Source organism: Rhodnius prolixus, unplaced genomic scaffold (assembly GCF_049639745.1).
Source record: "Rhodnius prolixus isolate KJV_2025 unplaced genomic scaffold, Rpr scaffold_3, whole genome shotgun sequence".
NCBI classification, from domain to species: domain Eukaryota; kingdom Metazoa; phylum Arthropoda; class Insecta; order Hemiptera; family Reduviidae; genus Rhodnius; species Rhodnius prolixus.
The window spans coordinates 48207507-48227235 of NW_027411603.1; the positions used below are offsets into that span (position 1 = coordinate 48207507).

Here is a 19729-nt window from a genome sequence, read left to right on the forward strand (position 1 = left end):
TCAATCTTTATACAGCACCTACCTAAATGTGATATTTAAATTCCACATAACTCGAAATTTTGTCTGTTTAAAGATTAAAAATGTCATTTAAAAAATAAGACAGTTGATTTTTTATCAGTTTTTAAAATTATTATTAAAAGTATAATTTACAAGTAAATACATTAGTAATTTTATCTTTAATTTATTGAATTTATTCAACAAAATAAATAAATAATAATAATATTAAAAGAAAAAGGCTGGCCATATAAGAGCACATAATTTTATAAAACTATATCAGTACATATTTAAATAAAGTAGACAGTTCCTTGTAATAGTGAATGAAATAGCCTACATTTTCAGAAGCCTTATGAAATCTCTAACCAGCCCATTATTAATTTTAAAATAACATTAACACAAAAGTAGAGTTCAGAAGTCTAGAGTAAGGTATCTGGAGGAATTCCACTTTGGCTCAACAAGTTTGACACTTTTGATTATTGGAAGATTAAAATTCTAAATTAATAAAAACTTCACAAATCAAGAATTCCAATTAATTTCAAAGAACATGAGTGTTATTAACATTATTCTTTCTCAGTATTATTAGTTACTTTAATAAAATTTGCGTAAAAATCATTTTTTTATTTATTTGTTTTAAAATTTTAATGAAAAGTCCAAAATTTTAAAGTTTTAAACAAGTAAACATGTTCACAATAATCACTGTTGTTTAATAAATTCATCAGAATGTCTACCATTATAAATTTTTCATAGCAACTTACACATCCATCTAGTCTGCTTGCTTTTCCTTTCCTTTAGCGCAGCTCTGGTGGCCTGTTCAAATAATTCTCTGACACCTTCTTTTGTTTTGGCGGAACATTCTACATAATCATAAGCACCAATACTTTTAGCCATAGCCACACCTTCTTCAAATTTAATTGGTTCACGTTTCATTGATTTCAGTTCATCAATAGTTTCTGGATCTGTACATAGATCTTTTTTACAACCGACCAATATAATTGGTACATTCGGACAGAAATGTCTAACTTCAGGCGTCCATCTTTCAAACACATTCTCCAAAGAGTCATGAAGAACTAAACTAAAAGAGATCAATATTATGTCTGACTCTGGATATGAAAGTGGTCTCAGCCTATCATAATCTTCTTGGCCGGCTGTGTCCCATAAAGAGAGTTCTACTTGTTTTCCATCCACTTCAATGTCAGCTACATAACTTTCAAATATAGTTGGAACATATTTATCCAGAAATTTATCATGAGCAAATACCGTAAGTAAACAAGTTTTCCCACAATTTCCGTCACCAACTATTACTAATTTTTTATTTAATGCCATCTCTATTTAAATAATCTAAAATGAAATCAATCCAAAATTTTGTATAAATTGAAACACTATAACAAAAATCACGTTTCTATAATTGTAGCAATTGTTATAAATCTATTGTTACGGTTTCTTTTTTTGTGAATAATGTGCCTCGAAACAAGCAAAAATGCGGACTGTTTCCTGCAGGCATTTTTTTTTTGTTTATTTTGAACTAAATAGGTTGGTTATCTTAAATAGTGGGAAACGATATCTAGCACTGATAAAATTCTTTTTTTTAACAAAAAATTAAAGATAAGAAACACAGGTTATTTAGTATTTATTACCTACCTTAGTAGCGTCGCATGGAAATTAGTATGGCTGTAAAATTGCAGAATAAAATATGGTAGGCTGAAAATTAGAAACCGTTTTACAATTAAAAAATAAGTTCAACTCGTGTTGTTCCTTTATTATTATTATTATTTTAAGTTTTAATCGAAAATTTCCGTTTTGAGATTCCACTCAAACTCGAAAAACAAAAAAACTGCAGAAATATGAAATCTTCTAGTTCGTTGTAGTAGCGCCAGAGCTAGCCGCTTGGTTAAGGTTTAGGTCAAAATCAGTCAACCACTTGGCTTAATTTTTTTTTTTTTTTTAAATTTTAATGAAAAGTCCAAAATTTTAAAGTTTTAAACAAGTTAAGGCGTAGAAAATAAATTAAAAATTCACTATATACATAGTGTGTGTTATTATGTATCCGTCTTAACGAAAAATCATCACTTAAAACAGCTTTTAGGATTTTGTTTAAACTTAGTATAAGTACTTAATTACTTGAAACATTCACACGTAAAAATTCTAAATCGGAGCACTTAGGATAAGCAGAGGGGTTGGGCATCTCTCCAGAAGTGACATTTTAGGGTAATGTAAGGACTTATCCATTAGCCGGTAATTAGGATTAAATATGTAATAATGAAATCAACATATATTTTTTTATCAGATTATATTTAAGAAAATTTAATCGCTAAACTGAAGTAATAGAATGACACCTGTGTGGTCACACCATGATTTCGAAAAATAAACGAGTACTTCCGAAAAAAAAAAAAAACAAATTCGAAAACTTGATACGATTGCAATTACACTCTCTTAGTAGGAGTAACAGACATTCCAAAATATTGACATTTGAACCTGTAAAGATTTTTAATTAGTCTAGTAGGATTTACAATGTACTTGATCACTATTTGAATGAGTTCATCCGAATGCCAACCATTATAAATTTATCATAGCAACTTACACACCCTTCTAGTCTGCTTGCTTTTCCTTTTCTTTAGCGCAGCTCTGGTAGCCTTTTCAAATAATTCTTTGACACCTTCTTTTGTTACGGCGGAACATTCTACATAATCATTAGCACCAATTCTTTTAGCCATAGCTAAACCTTCTTCAAATTTAATTGGTTCACGTTTCATGGATTTCAGTTCATCAATAGTTTCTGGATCTGTACGTAGATCTTTTTTACAACCGACCAATATATTTGGTACATTTGGACAGAAATGTCTAACTTCAGATATCCAGTAGGAAGACACATTCTCCAAAGAGTCATGAAGAACTAAACTAAAAGAGATCAATATTATGTCTGACTCTGGATATGAAAGTGATCTCAGCCTATCACAATCTTCTTGGCCGGCGGTGTCCCATAAAGAGAGTTCTTCAATGTCAGCTACATAACTTTCAAATATAGTTGGAACATATTTATCCAGAAATTTATCATGAGCAAATACCGTAAGTAAACAAGTTTTCCCACAATTTCCGTCACCAACTATTACTAATTTTTTATTTAATGCCATCTCTATTTAAATAATCTAAAATGAAATCAATCCAAAATTTTGTATAAATGGACACTAAAACACAATTCACGTTTCTATATTTGTAGCAATTGTTATAAATCTATTGTTACGGTTTCTTTTTTTGTGAATAATGTGCCTCGAAACAAACAAAAATGCGGACTGTTTCCTGCAGACTTTCTTTTGCTTATTTTAAAACAAATAGGTTGGTTATCTTAAATAGTGGGGAACGATATCTAGCACTGATAAAATTCTTTTTTTTAACAAAAAATTAAAGATAGGAAACACTGGTTTTTTATTAGTATTTATAACTTACCTTAGTAGCGTCGCATGGAGACCAATCTCCAAGAAATAGAAAAATATCTAACAGTAATAATAAATAACAAAAAACCTGTAAAGATTTTTAATTCGTCTAGTAGGATTTACAATGTACTTGATCACTATTTGAATGAGTTCATCCGAATGCCGAGATAGATTATAAATTTATCATAGCAACTTACACACCCTTCTAGTCTGTTTGCTTTTCCTTTTCTTTAGCGCAGCTCTGGTAGCCTTTTCAAATAATTCTTTGACACCTTCTTTTGTTACGGCGGAACATTCTACATAATCATTAGCACCAATTCTTTTAGCCATAGCTAAACCTTCTTCAAATTTAATTGGTTCACGTTTCATGGATTTCAGTTCATCAATAGTTTCTGGATCTGTACGTAGATCTTTTTTACAACCGACCAATATAATTGGTACATTCGGACAGAAATGTCTAACTTCAGATACCCAGGAGGAAGGCACATTCTCCAAAGAGTCATGAAGAACTAAACTAAAAGAGATCAATATTACGTCTGTCTCTGGATATACATGTGCTCTGCTCCTACTACAATCTTCTTGGCCGGGGGTGTCCCATAAAGAGAGTTCTACTTGTTTTCCATCCACTTCAATGTTAGCTACATATTTTTGAAATATATTATATTCATCCTGAAATTTACCTAGAGCGAATTCCGTAAGTAAACGAGTTTTTCCACAAAAGTCACCAACTATTACTAATTTTTTATTTAATGCCATATCTATTTAAATAATCAAAAATGAAATCAATCCAAAATTTTCTATAAATTGAAACACTATAACACAATTCACGTTTCTATAATTGTAGCATTTGTTATTGTTATTAACAGTTTTTTTTTTGTGAATAATGTGCCTCGAAACAAACAAAAATGCGGACTGTTTCCTGCAGACTTTCTTTTGCTTATTTTAAAACAAATAGGTTGATTATCTTAAATAGTGGGAAACGATATCTAGAACTAATTTTTTTTTTTTAACAAAAAATTAAAGATAAGATACCAACTTATACTTTCTGTTCAACTGCACAGAATAGGATTAGGTTTCGCCTCCACTCTTCTGCCCTAGTTTACCTTCTTTATTTCTATGTTTGAGGAATACAAATTACCATTAGCAGCTAGGTAAATTAGTTTTAGGTATTTGAAGTGTAATTTAAATTCTTGAAGAATCTTTTTCAATTTCAATCATTATTATATACAACTATTTATTTCAAATGTTAGTATAACATGTAAGACTGGCGCTTGGAGCCTTCTCAGTGCTCGGACAGTCTCCGGTCAATCTGTAGAAGCTCCTAATAAGTGAAAAAATAAGAGGAGCACGCCTGGATTTGAAAATGAGATCTCTGGCTTACTAGTCCTCTGTGCTACCTAATAAATTATACCTTCCATTTAATTTTATACTAAAAATAAATTTTAATTCTAGTAGGAGATAGATTTTGCAAGGGTGAAAATCATCAATGCTTTTTTTGGAATGAGCAACTAGTCTCACCCAAGAGAGCTTCAGAAATGAGATATTAAGTTTTAAAAAAACCCTACTAGATTTTAGATAAATTAGAATTTTGTTTTGGGATCGTTTTGGCTGGAAAAAGAGTGGGTACTTGCGTTACTTAATGGCAGGAAGGAATCGCCAATTCAAGTTGTTCGCACTCGTTCTTGCCTAAAAACATGAAGAGCACACTCTACTCAAAAGTTCAGATAAAAGGGGGGGTTTTGGCTAGCGTTGAATTGCCATTCACCCAACAGCTGTATAATATTGTCGATTTCTTGAATGGAAACATGGTAGAAGGCGATCTAAAATTAGATGGTTCCTGCAGATCTAAATTAGAATTGATGAAGAAGTCTCATAAAATTTCTTTTTGGCGAGAGGAACGGCATCTTTCAGAGGTTCTTAAGCTTCTGGATCAGAAAAGAAAATATCTTCCAGATCATAGAGTCCTATTAAAGGATTCAATTTAAAAAATAATTTTAGCCCATAGAATATTACTTATTAGAGTTAAAATCCACAGCATTTTCTTCATTAAGTTTCATCTAAATCTTGAGATTGATTTGCATGAAATTATTTTGTTTTAAAAATAGCCTCTTCTCCTAAATTTCTAAAATAGCCTGTATTGAAAAGTAATTATTAGAATTATAAATATTGCGATTTGATATTTTCTCTAATGCAAAAAAAAAACAAAAAAAAACTTGCAAATAAGACAAAATAACATTTGAAGTAAAATATTGAATCAGAGTTCACATCATCATTTGATGAGGTCATAGCTAAATATTATTTATCATCTAGGATCTTAAAAAAATGTAAATTATCTATAGCTGTGTGTGACCAAGAGCTGTTTGTTTAAAACAAGATTTTGGATTTTTCCTTTAAATCAAAGAATGATTTAATTTAGGTTTTCTTATTAAATCTCAAAAAATAAATAAATAAATAGAAAGAAAATATAATTTTTTTTTATTCCGCATTTATTCATTATTAGCCAGTAAGCCATTACGTTACATTTACAAGTTTTTTATTTGTTCTTTAAAGTAAGGGCAAAAAAAAGGTTTTCCTACTTAAAAAATTAATATAATCAAAGTTAATTAGTAAATATTTGTATGAATTTATGCTATTCCACAAGATCATCATGGAAGAAAAAATTCTTTTATTAATTATTAAGACTTATTCCCAAATTAAATGTATATATAAAAGGAAGGTTTACTTAATAATCTAAAAAAATTTCGATAGTTTAATTTTAACTTTTTTTTTTTTATTCCATAAAATATGCCAATCACAAAACAAGGCGATTTTCTACATATCATATTTTAAAATACATAAATTTAATTGTTAATAAAACGGAAATTAAAGTTTATTTTTTGTGCGAATTGACTTCAATAATTGAATTATGCACTTTTTATAAAAGAAATTTAAAAAAGGGAAATGTAAACGAAAGAAAGAAAATGATACAAATAATATGTAATTTAATAAATAAGATTTTTATATATATTTATATTCATAAATTGAATAATAGTAATATTTTATTTATTTATTTTTATAAACTAACATACAAATATAAGAGAACAATTACTTAGCAAAATGAAAGAAGAGGCATATATAAAAATTATTAGTTTTTTTTTAATTTTTTTTAAAATAATAAGCCCAAGAGAAATAGTAAAAGTATTTATTTTTAATATTATTTTAATAATAGTAGGACCAGTAGGACATACAATACACCATGTTTTTTTCCTCTTTGATTCACAAAATATTGGAAAATATTAAGAAATCTGTTTTTATTTTTCTGATAATATAACTACACTCTATTGAAATGCAGGATTCTACAAATCTAGTTTTTTATTTTTTATTAGATCACAAATATAATTTTAGTTCTTTTTGGATGGCCACAATTTGACAAAAAAAGATACGATAAATAATGGAATTTAAAACTCAGTACAAAATACCCACATGTAAAAAATAAAGAGCTCTAGGCAAAAGATAAATATAGGAAATAAAGGTAATTTTTTGAATTATTGTAAAAAGTATAACCTGACTTATAACTATTTTTTTAATTAGATATTTATTTTTTTGAACAGTATAGGTTATGCTGAAACATCTAAAAGTTTAAATGTTTAGAAAAGGGTAATATTTATTCTTTAGCAAAGGATAATATTTATTCTTTAACTAACAATATATTTGCTGTTTTCATATATAAAACACTGAATTGGTTTCAAAATTGCTTTTTTTTTAAAAAGATACAACTTTTTCATTAAAATTGCTGAACACAAGTGTTCCTTTTTTTGCTTGTTTTTAATTTACTTTGTCATAAAAGTTACAAAGAAAAGAAAAAAAGTACCTACTGTAATGTGGGCTTGACTGAGGTTTTATAATAATTTACATTTGCCTTTCCTCTTTTTCTTCTTGACTTGTAATGCAGCTCTGGTAGCCGTTTCAAAGACCTGTCTAACACCATCTTTAGTTTTGGCTGAACATTCCAAATAATCAAATGCATTTATCTTATCCGCCATTGCACGTCCTTCTTCTGGTTTTACTGGCTCTTGTTTCATTTTCGCCAATTCCTTGATTGTATTTGGATCATTTCGAAGATCTTTTTTATTGCCTACAAGTATAATTGGTACATTTGGACAAAAATGTTTCACCTCAGGCGTCCATTTCTCTGGTATATTTTCCAATGAATCTGGTGAATCAATGGAAAAACTCATTAAAATTACATCCGTATCTGGATAGGAGAGTGGTCGAAGTCGATCATAATCCTCCTGACCAGCCGTATCCCATAGTGCTAATTCAACCTGTTTCCCATCTACTTCTATGTCAGCTACATAGTTTTCAAAAACTGTAGGCACATATACTTCTGGAAATTGATCTTTACTAAAAACAATCAATAAACATGTTTTTCCACAAGCACCGTCGCCAACAATTACCAACTTTTTCCTTATAGCGGCCATTATTGTTGGGTAAAAGCTTGTAAGCCAAGTATGGGACTATTTATAAGATGCCTTTGAACTGGGCCACGCCTTTAATAACACCACTATTTTTTTTTATTTAACTTTTAATTCCACAAAAAATATCACTTAAAACTGAAAATTATCCATTAAAAAAAAGATGTAAACTATTTATGGAATAAACAGTTCACAAAGAAAAAAAAGTTCACACCACAAAATAGCTATCTTATATGCACATTCAGACCTCCATTGTTTCGGTAGAGCACTTGAGTCATAGGGAGACTACTCCCTCCACGGCTAACTCGACATTCCAATATTTGTCAGCTGTTCACTGCTCACTGTATGGCGTCTATCCAGCTTTAGTTACTAGCCTGCCCGCTAGAGTGGATACTCTACTGAGCATGGATGTTCCCTCCAACTATAGATTGAAAATTGAAAATTATTTACACTTTTTCTCTTCTTCTTGGTTAGTAATTTTAAATTATTCTAAATTATAGTATTATAATTCAAACATTTCATACATCTTTATTTAATCTACTTTATTTATCTGTTTGAAATGAACAAACAGAATGTTGTGTTTTCAAAGAATACCCATATGTTTTAGCACTCAAAAAATTAATCACTTCAATATTAGGGCCAACTAATTATTGCTTTTATAATTATTGACAGAAGATGATAAATATTGAAGTGTATTTGTTTAAAAGTATAACACCATTATAAGTATCTCTATATTTAAAGATGAGCTAATAACATTGAATCATTTTTTAAAATTATTTTGGAGACAATAGAGAGAACCAACTTACTTTGTGAAAGCCTTACCAATTTTCTGTCATTTTATCTTTAATAGTATTTTTCAAAGTTTTGCGATTTTTAACTGATGTAACTGACTCAAATGAAACTTATAAAATATTATGATCAATTGTAATGAAAATAGTTCCAATTGCTAAAAATTAATCAAAGACCATTGTCACCAATTTAAACTAATTCCTACTTTTAAAAATTCAGTTGTGAAAAAGATCAACATTACAAATTAGGCAACTTTGAAAACTTCAAAGAATAATAGGAGAAAATTTTGATCATATTTCTTTCCAATTAATCTTTCAAATTTTCAAAAATTAGTTGTTTGGTTTTTTTTACCATGATAAACTATGCATTTAACTGCATGTTACTTTCTTATTAAGGAAGTAAACTTTATTTTAATAAATAAATGCAATTAATATATAAGCTTATTCAATCCTAATTTGTTATTAGATACATTAGGATATGGTTATACACAATTGGTGAATAAATTGCTTATGTCATTTATTGAAAAAGGAGTGCTAATTTAAATTGATTTGCATTGATGTATTTCCTACTTACATTTCTTTGTTTTTGATGTCTGTATTTTCACATTTGTATCTTTTTTTCCTCTCAAGGAGAAAATAAGTAATGTTATCAACTTTCCTAGATTTTGAAATTATAAAACATGGACATTTAGGGCAAAAAGTAAGAGAGAAAATTTTTAAAACAACACATTCAAATTAGTGTTTCAGATTATTTAGCAACTTTTCGATGATATTCTCCAGTATTCATGTAGTTAGTGTGATTTTGATTTTGAATTCTGTTCTTAAATAGGATTTGGAAAGTAATATCTCAAACTAGATTATTCTTAATGTAGCTGTAAATAGATACTCTTTTAGCCAAACATTACAATTTTCATCTACCAACTACTTGATGAATACTTAATTTGCTTAACTTTTGAATGAAATTAACTTTGTTAAATGTCTAAGATCTTTCAAACTATAATACAGGTTTTTGTCTTTGAGTAATTGCTTTTTTTTTCTTTTTTGCAAGCATCATTATTTATTTTCTTACCAAAAACTTTCAAAAGCTTGTGCTCTTTACACATCATTCTTATTTTTGAAAAACTTATGTATTTTTACTTCTATAATGAAAATTATATTTTTCTAATTTGTTGTCCTGTATGGTTTACCATTTTTCTCTTTCTTTAAAAAGTTGCTTACTTTTATTTTTTCTATTTTCTTAAAGGTGTTTTCTACTTTTCAGTTTTGTTTCTTTGTTTTCGTCTTTAAAAATAATTATTATAAACTACAGTTATGTTGTTTTCAGATAAATGATTATACTCAGGCCTCAACAATTTTTTTATTTTATTTTAATAATAGTTGAAATATTTATTTTCTGCTTTCAGATGGTGTATTTTTTTACACCATTGTATGTTTCAAAAAATTGTTCTATATCGCCTCATCTCTCAGGTCACTTCCTTCGATGGTATTAAATATCTTTTAGTTACTTTCAATTCTTGTTTCTCTCTTAATTTTTGGGTACAATAAGTTTCCCCGTTATCAGATAAATCTTCAAATTGAGGTTTCACGTTTACACTTCTGAGTTTCAATTTCTGTGTTCTTTGAAAAACTTTTTTAACTGATAACAAGTATTGACAACTTGAATTTTCCTCGCTTTCTATTAGTTTTGACTAAGATTTTGTTTCCCTACTGTTTCTAGTTACTTATTTAATGTTCATCTTATAAAACCTGGCTTTAAATCTTTTAAGATAATTAAAAGAACTGCTTTTATGAACTTTTAATTGAACCTATGTTCTTAATACTTCTTCTTCACTTCATTCTTCTCCGTTCTTTTCCATTTAAAGAATTGCTGAGTGTTGTGGCACTTAAATGTATTTCCATATCTTTGCTTTTTATTTTTTATCAAACTCTGAAACACATTCAAACTAATGAAGTTGTTTTACAAATTTCAAATACAACCTTTCCAACTTCTTAATTTACTGATAGATCTTTGGAATAACTGGAGACGGTGTTGAGAGCAGAGATGCTTGGGGCATCAGGAATGGTTATCCCTGATTACCCTTTTTTTTTTTTTTACAAGAACTTCTACCAATCTCACCCAATATACTCACTAGTAGGGCCTGCAAAAGTGGTAGATATGTACAACTATTTTAGTTGCTTTAACACAAACTATTTTAAAAGTTTACAAAATAAAAATAAACAGGAAATTTAAATTACCATTTCCATTCGTTCAACTTCGTCAATTTGCGTAAGGCATCGTTTTTTTGTTTAGTTTTTAACTTCCGAATAGCCAAATTTAGTTCAGTTTAAACAAGAAATAAAAGTTAAAAACACCAATACCAACCCAACACATGTTAGTAGTTAGTAGTACTGTTTGAGAAGCACCAGGCTTTAACTGTAGGTAACTATTTTTTTTGGGAGGGAACAAAATATGGATACTTTCCGGAAGTTTAAGAAGATTAAACGAATAAAATCATGCTGTATCCCCATGAAGAGAACTCATTGGTGTTTCGGGAGTAAGGTATTTTATTTATTATTTTGTATTTACTCCTAGCACGACCACTGGTTTATGAGTTTTTTAAAAATATATTTACCTACTTACTGGTAACAGGAAGTATTGCGATCGTGACAAATTTATTATTCGCCGGAAATATCTGTTTTAAGATCTCCAAAATCCAAAAAAAGTGTACTGCACATGTGTATGCTCCTCCCAGATGAACAGTAGTGCCAAGCTTTTCAGGGAGCTTATTTAAGTAAATCACGTACGTTTTTCGGTATGCTTATTTTAATAGAATATCTGTAAATTTACTAAATGATGGTGAAATATCTTGTGATATAAGTAGCGATATCTTATAATCGGCAGTTTCCTGACGTTGTGAATTGTTGTATTAAAATACTTGTATCTGTCAAGTATTGGACATTCGTACATTAACATATTAACAAGTTAAATGGTCCCGGTGTAACAGGTGAAACTATTATCGTTAATAATGTACAATCTGAGGAAGTAGTGTCTAGTTCTGCCATGTCCTGGTCAGTACCTGGTACTGTCCTGAATCTGTGCCAGTTTGTAGGTTATCCTAAAATAGTTCAGGATCTTATAATCTTTCATTATCGGTATATATTTCTGGGTCTTCCTTCTTTGTGTTCTTGGAAGTAAAAGGCCTGCAGTTCTTATTGTGTTGGTTCGTTAACCAGAGTGTCAGCCAGTTCAGTTATCTGTCTATTGCAGTTTTTTTTTTTGGTTGCTAGAATTTCTTGTCTGATTGGTTTTATAAGTGGTCATATGTAAGTCTTTCTGTCTTCCAATCCAATCAACTGCTTTATACATTGCCATCTGATCGTCTTGATTGTTGCTGCAATTTGCACTTAGACGATTCGAGAAGATTCAACTTGCTGTACAACAGCAACTTCAACCAAGTTAAAGCTTTCGATGTCCAAGCTTGCACCTGTATCAATATCGAATTTAAATTCATCATTATCTGTACTGTTGATCTCCAGGTCAAATCAGGACGTATCGGTTCCTGGCTATAAGCTTTTGGACAAGTTCAGCTACTGGAAGGGCCAACTTTACTGATTCAATTTTTCAGTATTTTTCAAGAGTTTTCTTGGAAACTGCTTTTTGGATTTCCTTCACACTTTGTGTCTAGTGGGCTTCTTTTCACTGTAATGACCTCACTTCCCATGAAATATTATATGGATATTAATAAATTTAATTGCAATAAATAGTTTTCTTTAAAACTATCCACCCAGTTCAAACTGATATCACCTGCTTCTGTTCACAGTGTATACGATCCCGGACAATATGCCTACGTGTCAAGAGACGAAGTCCAAACAGATTGGGTAAGTGTTTTTCTCTAATTATATGTGTATATATTGTTTTGTATATAATGAATTTTGAATCATACAGCTTTTAACCGATATGTTCCTTACAGGACTTAGCTTTAATTATTAAAACTGTCCGGTAGGACAGTTGTATAAGGGTTGATCATCAAAAACTGCACGAAAAAGCGTAACGTTCAAAAACTCCCAACTTTGACAATTTTTTTCTCTTTTTCTATAAAAGATAAAATTCCCAAATTTTCTTTAAAATGTAGGGCAAATCCTCCTTTACAACTGTAATTTTTTTGCAACAACATAGATATAATAGATTTCGAGAAAAAAGTTGCTGAAAATGAGCAAAAACGGCATTTTCAAAAATGGTTGTTCTTCTTGTTGTTGTTGTTGTTGTTACCTTTTTTGTAAACTGCGTAGCGCCTAAACGCGCGAACCGATTTTCATGAATGAGGTGTCATTCGATTCGGAATTTTATGTAGATGTGCTTTTTGGGGGTCTCGATTTACAGAGAAATTAGAAATAATAATTTTGGAGGGGGCCTTACATAAAGGGGGCTAACTCCTCTCCCAGTCGATGTACAGCGTCGAGACCCCCAAAAGGCACATCTACATAAAATTCCGAATCGAATGACACCTCATTTATGAAAATCGGTTCACGCGTTTAGGCGCTACGCAGTTTACAAAAAAGGTATTTCTTTCTCTGTAAATCTTGGCCCGATTTTGATAAAATTTGGTAGGATCATAGGGTTATGGCTTCCCTACGTAACATTAAAACGACATTCTGCTCTTACACTTGTTAAGGGGAAGTATAGCTATCGTTTCAAATTATCGACACGTGAACCGATTTTCATGAATGAAGTGTCATTCGAATCGAAATTTTGTTCAGACTTGTATTTTAAAAGTCTCGACGCTATGCCTCATAAGGAGGGGAGTTTGCCCCACCCAAATAATAGACAAAAAGAAAAATCTATCCAAAAGGTACAAAAATCTCCTTAACAAAAACTTACAGTTTAAAATGTTAAGTATAAGGGTTGATTAAACGCCAAAATGCACACAAATCAGCAGGTAACCAACATTTCATTCATACTTCATTGATATTATTTTACTGCATGCTGGCCAGTTCATTCATAATCTGTGACATCTAATAAATTCTAAAAAATTTAATAAAAAGTTAATGCAGTAAAATAATATCAATGAAGTATGAATGAAATGTTGGTTACCTACTGATTTGTGTGCATTTTGGCGTTTAATCAACCCTTATACTTAACATTTTAAACTGTAAGTTTTTATTAAGGAGATAACCAATAAGGGGATGGCATTAGCCATCTTTCATTCTCTAATTTCGAGCTTACTTCCAGAAGTCGTGAGAGGTTTCATACCAGAGTTTGCACAGAAACCTGGTTAAGTCACGATTACACTGCTTGGACAAAACCCCAAACTACGATTAACATAGTAAGGAAACAGCTGGGCGGAAAAGCCACAGATTTATTTTTAGGTACATCGTGGTTATTGCAGAAAAGTATTCTAAACAAAACAAAAATAATATAAATAAATAAAAAAGCCGGGTTCCTTTGTCCATTCCAAATAGCAACAACTTTTTTTATTCCGTCGTCATTTTTCGTTAAACGTCGGCTAAACTCGTCCAATCCGTTCACTCCCGTCTTGGTTATTTTTCTGGCTCTCCAGGTGGGAAGGTTTGGTTCGCAGATAGTTCTTTTAGAAACGAAACAACCTTCTTTGTGCTAGCATATCATTTTAAGTTTTTTTTATTTTAATTTATTTATTTTTTGTTGTTTTTTTTTAGTGTATTTAGTTTTTTTGTTATTGCTTTCACAACTATTAAACTACTTTTATTACAAAACTTTAGTTACACATACGTTTTAGTTAGTTTTCAATTTGATGTGTGTGCTTTTTGTGTGACATTTAGTAGAAAGTTTCTATTTTTCCATTGAACTGTTTTGAGTGTGTCATCTAAATTGAATTTCCTTTTTGATTATGAACTTCGTTTTAAAATTGTGACATAATAGCTGGGAAATAAAGTTTGCAGTTTTCTAATTGTCTGGTTTTGTTGAAATTTGATTTTCTCAAATTTCAATTTAATTATAAGGAATCCAGCTTAAGGTCAGCAGTTTTTAATTTTGTATTTTTGTTAAGATTATAAATAATTTTTAATTTAAGGCTTATTTTTTTTAGGCAAAGTAATTGTGGATGTATACACACCCGTGCGAGTGTATGCGATTGCCTTTTTGTGTTTTTGTAACATGATAACTTGTACCTCATTAAGATTAAACCTTTACAAGTATTTTATTTGCACTGCTATTGAAGATGTCTTTATTAATATTGAGATAAGCCTACCACCACAGTAATAACCGTATCATAAAGAATAATATCTGCTTCCATACCTTCGCCCCCATTGTAAACCTTGATAACAAGAGAGATATTACAGCTTAAAGTAACCATGTGTCTGCCTATCAGGCCAGTCTTTCATAAGAATTACCTGTAGCACACTTGTGGAAGTAGAATTATTGCATTGTCCTATTCTAAATTATGGAGTTTATCACTCTGGAGCACTTTTTTTTTGACATCACCTGAGTTCAAAAATGGTTTTTAAACCCGATTCAGTCAGTTTCTTATTCAAAAATGTTCTCCAAAAACGCAAATTTGGTAATTATGGTTTTCGTTTGAGGGACTCGAAAATTTGATTAAAATCAAAAGGGGGAGATGTGTCTGTTCAAGGGAATACTTGAGAGATTTGGAACGGCTTAGCGATATCCCTTGTCATATTCAATGATGACAGAAAAGCTGATTACGGAGAAGACCGAGATGAGGACCTTACCTGTTCCTCGACCTCTCTCATCTTCGTGCCATATCTTAACCTCAACAAATCAATGCATTTTGTCGCCTCGACCTGATTTAGAGCGACAATCTTCACCAGACAAAAGCTTTCTCTACCTTCCAGCTGACTTTACGGATCTAGAACTCTGCATGGAGATCCTTATTACGTTTAAATTTACTAACAACCTAGCTAGTAGTTGAATTCGTTTTGTTCTTGAAAACAAAAGACTGGCACAACAAACTCCACAGCACGCTCTCTTGAATTTTATCCGTGCATTCATGATAAGAATATCTTATCGTGCTCTTCCTCCCCAGCCTGGAGCACTGACGGGAGATAAGTTGTTGGCATCTTTGAGGCAACTAAAGGAAATTGTCACTTACTATCTGTTTCTCCGTTGATCGTAACCTCCATCAATTTTAAGTGTATTATGAATTTTCTTTGGGAACAACGTAACTAAAGTTAGTGTCTATTTTTTAGGGATTTACGTCTAACTTAGTTCAAGTGATCCCAATTATAAACAGAAATCAGGCAATGTGCCACTAAATATTGACTTCTTCCCTGAGAGAATTTTGATTGGTGGGCAGATTGCTTGCTACGTATGCTTGAATGGCCAATTATTTTCCACAATCCTGGTAGTAAGGCTAGTCCTGAATGTCAAAATTGTGTATTAACTAGTGTGTCGAGTTCAATTAATCTCGGTTTCTCCAAAACTAGGTGTCTGTTCAAGGGAATACTTTGGGAAGATTTGAAACGGCTTAGCAATATCCTTTGTCATATTCAAGGATGTCAGGAAAGCTGATTTTGGGGAAGACCAAGATGAGGATCTATTTTTCAGCTATAAGGGTTTAGGTTTGGCGATTAGAGCCACACAGTTGTCAAGCCTCTCAGAATGGGGATGTTTGGGACTTAGTGCTGGGATAGATCAAAGAAGTGTCTTATTTCTGAAATCCTGGCTAGAAAAGTTATGTGACTCCCAACACAACAGATTTTCCTTTGGTTATTTATCGATCCCTAGAGAATGGTTTACCGAGTTACCATCTACAGCTATTTAACGAGCAATCCGTGTCTAATGTTTGCACTTTGTTTTTTTCCATTTAATATTATTTTGCCCAATTAGATTTAACTTAGTTTTGTACGTGTTAATAGCCTTGGCTCATTATGGAGCTGTTTGTTCTGTTTAACATTGTTCTGCTAATTACAATATTCTCATGTAGGTTATTGTTTTTTTTAGCACTTTATTGTTGTAAATAACATTATATTGTGGAAGATATATTTTTGCAATAAATCGATTCTAGTAAAAGTAAATAATAGATTCTCTGTCTCTGTCTCTCTCTTTATTTCTTTTATCTCCCTAAATAATCGGAGCGTATCGGTTTCAATAATTAAAGGCACGAATCGACTATTTTGAATATTAGACTAAAGCACGCGTGACGGGACCACTGTGATGAAGGCACGGCACACGGTTTCCTTCCTTCCGGTCTGGTTTATTATTATTGTTACTGTAGTTGATGGCGAAGAGGAGGTCTCTGCTGTTTGGGTTGTTGGCTGTGTATGTATGTGCAGGTGTGCAAGATATATATAGAGAAACATACAGTTTTGTTGGTCTCAATTATTATTTTTTGTGATAGAATAAATTAATAAAACGGAAATGAAGCGCGGGCTAAGCTCTTTCTAGTAAGAGGAAGTAATCGTAATCCTGTGTCAAATTTTATATTTCGCGATTTTCATTTTGGGTATAAAAAAGTGTTTTTTTTCGTCCCAAATTGGTGTGTCTGTCTGTGTAAGTGAGTTCAGCGTAACTCAAAAACGGAAATAGGTGCCCGCTCTTGACAATTGACTACAATATCTAACCGGAAGTGTTTCTTTACTGAATTCAGTTTTTTTTTTTTGAGAACGTATCCTACGATTTATTTATTTTTTATTTTTGGCTGCCCTTATTGAACTCTAAGGGTACGTTCACAACGGAGCTGTGAGCATAGATGATAGCGGAGATGGTAGCAGTGAGGCATCAGCGCTTAAAGAAAAACATAATACATTCGAATGTGAGCGTGCACAACGAAGCTGCGACTAGTGACTCATACCGCGCTGCTATAAACGAGCGTAGATGATAGAATTAAATATTTCATTTTTCTGCTAGCTGAACTCTAGTATCGGAGCTTCAAATTTGACTGCTGTTCAAAATACCTCTGTTTTTCAAAACATTTGGTGAAACCCGACATTATTATTTGTTATTATTTTATTATTTACTTTTAAACAATACGAGGGTCGTTTGAAAAGTCCGTGCCAAAATAAAAACTACTTAATTTTTTGGGGTAAACCTTTTTTATTTTTCAACATAGTCTCCTTTTAGGCTTATACACTTCGTCCAACGCTGCTCTAGTTTGTTGATCCCTTCCGAATAATAGGATTTGTCCAAGTCTGAAAAATAGCCATTCGTTTCTGCAATCACCTCCTCGTTTGAATAAAATCTTTTTCCCGCCAGCCATTTCTTCATATTGGGGAACAAATAGTAGTCCGAGAAAGCCAGGTCTGGAGAATAGGGGGGATGTGAAACGAGTTGGAACCCTATTTCCATTAATTTTGCGACCACAACTGCTGAGGTGTGAGCTGGTGCGCTATCGTGATGGAAAAGGACTTTTTTGTGGGCCAATCGTGGGCGTTTTTCTTGCTCGGTTTCCAAACGGTCCAATAACGATGAATAATATGCACCTTTCCCTTTTCCAGATAGTCGATGAGGATTATTCCTTGCGAATCCCAAAAGACAGTCGCCATAATCTTTCCGGCCGAAAGAACGGTCTTCGCCTTTTTTGGCGCAGATTCCCCCTTGGTAACCCATTGTTTAGATTGTTCTTTGGTCTTAGGAGTGTAGTGATGTATCCATGTTTCATCCACAGTGACTAAACGACGCTTAAAATCCTGCGGATTCTTCTGGAACAGCTGCAAACCGTCCTTGCAACACTTCACACGATTTCGTTTTTTGGTCAAGCGTGAGCAATCGCGGCACCCATCTTGCGGATAGCTTTGTCATGTCCAAATGTTGATGCAAAATATTATGTACCCGTTCATTCGAGATGCCCACAGCACTAGCAATCTCACGCACCTTCACTCTTCTGTCATCCCTCGTATTTTTTTTTTTTTTTTTTAAATCGTGCTTACATTTATTTTTATGTGTATCTATTAGTTTTTTCTCAATAAAACCATTACTTACCTTAGAGTAACCAGTAGTTTTTTTTTTTCTATGGTTATAGCATTTCCAGGACCATTTTTCCAACGTTTTGACCTTATTGTTCCCTAAAATATAGTCGAATGTGGGTGGACCCATCCTCACATATTAAAAAAAACGTTCTGGATAATTTCTAAGTTCCTTATATAAAAAGTGAAATTCGCCCAAAGTATTTCGTTTTTTATTTATGGGCTGTACATGATATTTTCTAAAGCGTTTTTCCTTTAAAATATACCATTTCGTGGCTGCTGAACATAAAAACTCTTCTTCACTACTCGGACATGTTGCATGTATCACAGCTCCGATGTAGCACATTAATCAGCGGTTTATATTTTACTCTATCATTTATCATCTCTGCTATCATCTATACTCACAGTTCCGTTTAGTGAACGTACCCTAAGTAGTTCTATTTTTTTTTTTTTATTTAAAACATCGATTTTTGAGTACTTCCGGGTAGTTCTGGGCGCATTTCTCTTTACTAGATCCGCTACAGAGTTGCATTGAGTTAATGCCAGGTTTTGTTGTTTTGCTCTCTCCTTCTTGTATTTTTTTGATATCAAAGTAGGGGAATTACAGTGCACAATCTCTGACTAAATTTCTCTTTTATTCTATTTGTAAGAAATGCGCTTAAATTCATTACGTATTCTTTTGACATTCTGTGACCTCATTAGAGGGTTATTCTTTTCTTTGTATGCTACCAAAAAGGCAAACAGAAAAGTTTTTATGTGTGAGTGTATGTGAGAGAAAGAGATAGAAGATTATCCAAAATTAGTTGGTACTCATGGCAAGTGTCACCTTGTCCTGTTCACATACATACGTATATTTACGATATATATTGTGTATTGGCCATTTCGCAATTGGAGCACCACAAGGTCAGAGCAAAAAAAAAACTAGAAAAAGTAAGACACCACCACGGTTGGCATTCTTAAATAGAAGATTGATCGAGTATGTCCTTATTTTGGATATTTATCACCATATGTCTCTCTCTCTCTCCTCTCTCTCTGTTCCTCTCCCATCCCTTCAACTTCACCACTGTGTGACGTCATATCTACTATTTTTTTTTTGTTTCACACAAACATTCTAATGTGAGAACACTTTTTAACTGTTCCTTTATCTGATTGTCTTTTTTACTTCCAATGGTAGAAAAGGATT

General features: G+C 31.8%; 5 protein-coding genes across 6 annotated transcripts in view; 1 reads left to right on the plus strand and 4 right to left on the minus strand.

The window, feature by feature from the left end:
- Positions 1–19729, plus strand: part of sdt (MAGUK p55 family member stardust) — a 166117-nt gene that overhangs the window by 22219 nt on the left and 124169 nt on the right. Inside the window, exon 4 of one of the 2 annotated variants that reach the window (XM_074126390.1) lies at positions 12468–12525. In XM_074126390.1, the coding sequence (XP_073982491.1) occupies positions 12468–12525 (58 nt within the window). Of the gene's footprint in view, positions 1–12467; positions 12526–14229; positions 14640–19729 lie in introns of those variants that run through there. The other variant, XM_074126391.1, reaches the window with a different exon arrangement.
- LOC141453338 (ras-like GTP-binding protein rhoA) lies at positions 228–1480 on the minus strand. Its single transcript, XM_074126425.1, has one exon. The coding sequence runs from the start codon at positions 1318–1320 to the stop codon at positions 739–741; it is 582 nt and encodes a 193-aa protein (XP_073982526.1). The 5' UTR covers positions 1321–1480; the 3' UTR covers positions 228–738.
- LOC141453341 (ras-like GTP-binding protein rhoA) lies at positions 2267–3281 on the minus strand. The gene has a single exon (XM_074126427.1). It carries the CDS (start codon positions 3123–3125, stop codon positions 2562–2564), a length of 564 nt encoding a protein of 187 aa, XP_073982528.1. The 5' UTR covers positions 3126–3281; the 3' UTR covers positions 2267–2561.
- Positions 3519–4340, minus strand: LOC141453339 (ras-like GTP-binding protein rhoA). Its single transcript, XM_074126426.1, has one exon. The coding sequence runs from the start codon at positions 4179–4181 to the stop codon at positions 3609–3611; it is 573 nt and encodes a 190-aa protein (XP_073982527.1). The 5' UTR covers positions 4182–4340; the 3' UTR covers positions 3519–3608.
- LOC141453337 (ras-like GTP-binding protein Rho1) lies at positions 6387–8184 on the minus strand. The gene has a single exon (XM_074126424.1). The coding sequence runs from the start codon at positions 7883–7885 to the stop codon at positions 7304–7306; it is 582 nt and encodes a 193-aa protein (XP_073982525.1). The 5' UTR covers positions 7886–8184; the 3' UTR covers positions 6387–7303.

Excerpts from the sequence above, each read along its gene's own strand:
- LOC141453338 (XM_074126425.1), bottom strand. The coding sequence starts at position 1,320 with ATGGCATTAAATAAAAAATTAGTAATAGTTGGTGACGGAAATTGTGGG.
- LOC141453339 (XM_074126426.1), bottom strand. The coding sequence starts at position 4,181 with ATGGCATTAAATAAAAAATTAGTAATAGTTGGTGACTTTTGTGGAAAA.
- LOC141453337 (XM_074126424.1), bottom strand. The coding sequence starts at position 7,885 with ATGGCCGCTATAAGGAAAAAGTTGGTAATTGTTGGCGACGGTGCTTGT.
- LOC141453341 (XM_074126427.1), bottom strand. The coding sequence starts at position 3,125 with ATGGCATTAAATAAAAAATTAGTAATAGTTGGTGACGGAAATTGTGGG.